Source organism: Helianthus annuus, chromosome 2 (genome assembly GCF_002127325.2).
Source record: "Helianthus annuus cultivar XRQ/B chromosome 2, HanXRQr2.0-SUNRISE, whole genome shotgun sequence".
In the NCBI taxonomy this organism is placed as follows: Eukaryota; Viridiplantae; Streptophyta; class Magnoliopsida; order Asterales; family Asteraceae; genus Helianthus; species Helianthus annuus.
In genome coordinates this window covers 46,902,497-46,907,515 of record NC_035434.2, presented here as the reverse complement: position 1 = coordinate 46,907,515, position 5,019 = coordinate 46,902,497, and the positions used below count along the sequence as shown (strand labels likewise).

Here is a 5,019-nt window from a genome sequence, read left to right as displayed (position 1 = left end):
GAAAAAGGAAATCTGTCCGTCGAGATCGAGTGAAATGTCACGAAAACCTTACGAGAGATTATTTTGTCGAGGAGCCCGTATTCAACGAAGAGGTTTTTCGTCAAAGGTTTAGTATGTCAAAAAGGTTGTTTTAAAAATTTTGAGTGACGTGCAAGCGAATAACTCGTGGTTTCAAGACACCGTGGATGCGAGTTTGAAGAAGAGTTTTACACCGATGCAAAAAGTTACTTCGGCGATTAAGCAACTAGCAACCGGTAACGCTCCAGATGAGTTCGACGAGTATTTAAATATGCCCGAAAGGACTTCCCGAGAAAATCTAGAAAATTTTTGCGAAACAGTATGTAATTTATACACTTCCGAGTTTTTACGTAGACCTACTAGCCACGACGTTGCGCTCTTGTACCAAGCTCATGAGGAGAAACATCACCTTCATGGGATGTTGAGTAGTCTTGCTTGTACACATTTTATTTGGAGAATGTGTCCAACGGAGTTGCGGGGTCAATATATGAAGGGGGATCACAGTCACCCGACAGTTATGCTCAAAGCGGTGGCCTCTCAGGATTTGTGGATTTGGCATGCTTTTTGTGGTCCACCAGGTTCACAAAACGACATCAACGTGCTCCAACAATCTCCGTTATTTCTTAGTGAACGAAATGGAACTGCACTAAAATGCCCATTTTACGTGAACAACCACTTGTACAAGCGTGGATACTATCTTACCGATGGAATCTACCCTACTTGGTCCGTGTTTGTGAAATCATTTCCGTATCCTCACATTGTGAAAGAAAAGAAGTTCAAGAGGCAACACGAGGCGGCAAGAAAAGAAGTGGAGCGGGCTTTTGGTGTTTTAAAGGCAAAATGGCATATACTTCATCGCCCGATGCGTGCTATGATTAAAAAATTAGGAGTGTTGTATATGCGTGCATTATTATGCATAATATGATTCTAAAAGACGACAGAAATGCGATTGCACCGGTACATATTCGGGATCCTCCAGTCGAGCCCGTTTTCGAAGACTCTGCTTATAATGAGCTCATTGATGAAGATACGCATTATAGACTAAAATATGATCTTGTGGAGCATCTTGGAGAACAAGATTTACTCCACCTTTTGGCGGATTCCGACGAGGAATAGTTAAATTAGGTTTTTTTTTAATTTATTTTTATATTTTAATGTCATGTTATTTATTTTAATTTTATGTAATGTGTTTTTTTAATTTAAAGTACCTTTATTTACATTAAAATATGTTTTATTTATTTATGAATAATTTATAGAAATAAAAAATATATAACTCAAACACCCTAGAGTAACTGAACCATACCTAGTGATTGAGTGTAAAATGGGGAGTAGAATAGTGAGTTGACATGACATGCTATTATTGGATAAAGAATGACTCAAACACCCTAGAGTGATTGAACCATACCCTCCACCCTTACACTATATTTTAGCGGTTAGAATCATAAGAAACATAAAACTCTTAATAAAGGGCCCAAATTTAGGAATTTGATCACACTTTAAAAAGGATGAGCCGACCCTAATGAACAATAACTAGTACCTGTTGAGGGATTTCTTGCTTATTCAAAATACACGGACTGTTGTGATTTATGAACCAACCATATTGTTGCGAACCAATTCTATGTTTTTTATTCTATCTCGCCTAGGAGTCAACCGTCAACCCAAGTATCTTGTTTTTGTCATTTTAAAAATATTCCCCAACACCATGACCACTGCTAGGGCTCTGATTTCTAGAGTTTGGGATTACAGATCGGAGATCATATACAACCACAACATATTGAAGATCCAACTTAGTACCTTGAACTTCAAAAAACAATTAAATATATATGTTGGCCCAGACTCAATTGGTTCGTTTGATTACGATGAGGAATTTATTACATAAAATTGCACACCATAACATACTAGTTTTACATGAGCATTACACTTAAAACTTTCGATCAAGACTTCACTATCTTGGGTTTGGATCGCTCATACAACCAAAATTCAAGGACATAGATTCAATTCGACGATTTTTTTCTGCTTGCACGCAATGCTTGAGATCTATCACCACATCGTTCATGGTTGGCCTTTTGATGGATGTAGGAGAAACGCAATCAGTTGCAATTTCTACTACCCTCCAGGCTGTATTGATGTCAAAACGCCCATCTAGTCTAGAATCAATTATATTTTCAACATTTCCTTCTTCAACTGCTAACTTGACCAAGTTAGTTATGTAAATGCCCTCTGATATTGCTCGTCGGCTTGTAATCAATTCCGGGAGTACTACCCCGAAGCTATACACATCACTTTTCTCTGTTAACCTCTTAGTTGAGTGATACCTGCATTTTACATTTGAACAAGAAGTTGTAACTCCTGTAACCAACTTTCTTATGATAGTATTATTGGATATTATTCAGTAACGATTCAAATAAATTTCTCTTTCAGTAAACTTGTAAATTGAAAATCATGGACGTGAAAAACTCACTCAGGGTCAAGGTACCCAAAAGTGCCGGCTACGTTTGAGGATGATACATGAGTGGCATCTTCAGTAGGATAAGCTCTAGACAGCCCAAAATCAGCCAGTTTTGCCTGGAAACCTTCATTTAACAATATGTTTGAAGACTTGACATCTCTATGGACTATTGGTGGCCTGCAACCATGATGCAGGTACGCTAGCCCTACAATATATGCTAAATCTGTTAAAGCAGCAGATGCTTAAAAAACTCAGTCAGTATTGTACAAGCCAGTGAAGTAACTTGATAAACTATCAACCTTCTGCTGCATCACATCCAATTTGTAACCTTCTTTCCCAGCTCAAGACACTTGGACGCCCATCTGATCAATCATATGAAATGTAAAGGAATCAGCTCAAGACATTGGAGTCTTGACAAGAGGACAGGTTATGTTTTTAAACGGATAAACTACAGTGAATTACCAAATAGATGCTTTTCTAAGTTCCCATTAGCCATGAAATCATAGACGATTGCCTTGTGGTTTCTGTCATCGTAGTACCCAACGAGTGAAGTTATGTTTGTATGATAAATTTCCATGAGCAGCTTGACCTGTAAACGAAAGTTTCTTAGTCTTCCATGTTATGACTTATTTTCTTAATTTTTATATTTGAACAAGTCGTCTTGTTGCAAAAAAATTGTTTCCATGTTCATTTAGCAGGTTATTGTTTAAGTATCATTGCTTGTTTAACTAACTTAACTTGTAATTCTATCCTAAAAGATAGTTTTATCTGTTAATTACCTCAGCTTGAAATTCCTTGTAACCTTGAGATGATAATACAGAGAGCAACTTCACAGCAACTTGGTTATCCCCAACAGATCCGTGGAACACACTTCCAAATCCTCCTCTTCCGATTTCATTCTTAAAGTTGTTAGTCATCCTTACCACCTCAGAATATGTAAACAGTTGTTTTCTGGGTGTAAAAACCTCCCTCCTTTTTAACAAACCTGCACTCATGTATTCAAATTTAATAGGTACTTCTCCATTTAATGTAAGAAGATATAACTAATCTGTTAGATGATACGATTACAAGGATAAGAATACTGCAAACCTTTACTTTTTAGTTTTTTAACTATGGATACGATGATGATGGACAATAGCACGATGCATCCAATAATTGGTGCTATAATTACAACTATATTATGCTTATTTTTTCTGCATGAACCGTCGAGACAAGAACTCTTATTTTCACCACTGCTGTCTTCAATACTGATTATGTAAAAAAATGTTATAACAGGTAAGGTGAAGAAACACTGAACTAATTAAGGAAACTAATCAGTTTGGTTTATGTTTCTACCATAGTGGTTAATCTTCTAATGGATATTTGAGCTCCGACTTGATGTCTAATCCTGCAAAACAGAACACCGTTACTCGTTAAGAGGGGAATGTGGGGGTTTCCCTCTTAACCGGGCTCCGGCGTGAGAATAAGCGACTGCTTTGGGAGGATAATTAAGTGTTAAGAGTGAGAGTAGAGGGAATAGAATGTTTAACCTGTGGAATGAGGTCTCTATTTATAGCCGGAGAGGTGTAATAGGATATGGGCTGATGGGCCTTGGGCCGGAAATAGACAACATAACGGATATGCTCTTTGTCTCACTAGTGTCGACTGTTTAGTGGCTTCTAGAAGTTCTTCGGTGCTAGCGCACCTTGATTGGAGCCACGTGTTGTTGTTGTCGGCCCTGCTGCTCTTCTGCCATCAGCAGACAAGTGGAGATCGTGGGACAGATGTCTCCGTCCCCTGATTGGTACCACGTAGGCGTCCTTACGTACTTCTCGTCAGACGATCGTGCCGCACGATTGACCAGAGCCTGCTGGACGCTCATTGGCTCTTTTCACTGCCACTTGTACCTTGTGTACCACTGGAGGTAGCCTTGCGTTGCCTTCCTATGCGGTTCCTGTTGAGCATCTAACTAACCCGCGCGGGTTAGTATGCCCATGTGCTCTTTTAGTATGCTAAGTGTTGATATCAGAGCTTCTTGTGGGCGAGACCTCGCGCGACGTAGAGCAGAAAGTGGTGTATCTCGCGCGAGACTCTTGGTAGGAAGTTTATTAAGATAAGGAGTATGGTCCCACACGCAACCGTGATGGAGGTTTGCGCGGCTTTTTGGGACCATACCCCTTCAAGTCCCCCCAGTCCAGTGCTGCACCATGCGCGATGTAAGTGGTTGGAGCTCTGGACTTAGAAAAAATAAAAGTTGAAGGGAATGTGTCTTGCTTTTGGTTGGTGTGGCGCGACGCGAAGTGTTGTTAAGGTGATGTTAACTTGCGCGCCCTTGATAACTTTTGCATGAGGCTAATTGTAATTTTATGGCGGGAAAAACTTCGAAATTTGAACTCTGGCAAGTTGGTGAGATAAGTCGCTGATTGCGACGTCTGAGTTGACCCCTGGCACGGATGTCATCAGGCCGACTATGACGGTTGCACTTCGTGTCAGGAGAGTGAGGCCCACGCGCGCGTGGTAACCGTCACCCCTGCTTTTCCGTGTGACGTGGCAGCCTCTCGTTGGTTAGCCTA

At 40.1% G+C, this 5,019-nt stretch overlaps 1 protein-coding gene across 1 annotated transcript; it reads right to left on the bottom strand.

Moving 5' to 3' along the window:
• Nucleotides 1-1,963: 1,963 nt before the first annotated feature.
• LOC110903462 (probable LRR receptor-like serine/threonine-protein kinase At1g07560) lies at nt 1,964-3,384 on the bottom strand. The gene is made up of 5 exons (XM_035980857.1): nt 3,247-3,384; nt 2,930-3,056; nt 2,767-2,829; nt 2,480-2,690; nt 1,964-2,333 (listed from the first exon to the last, which is right to left on the bottom strand). The coding sequence occupies exons 1-5, from the start codon at nt 3,382-3,384 to the stop codon at nt 1,964-1,966; spliced, it is 909 nt and encodes a 302-aa protein (XP_035836750.1).
• Nucleotides 3,385-5,019: the final 1,635 nt, after the last annotated feature.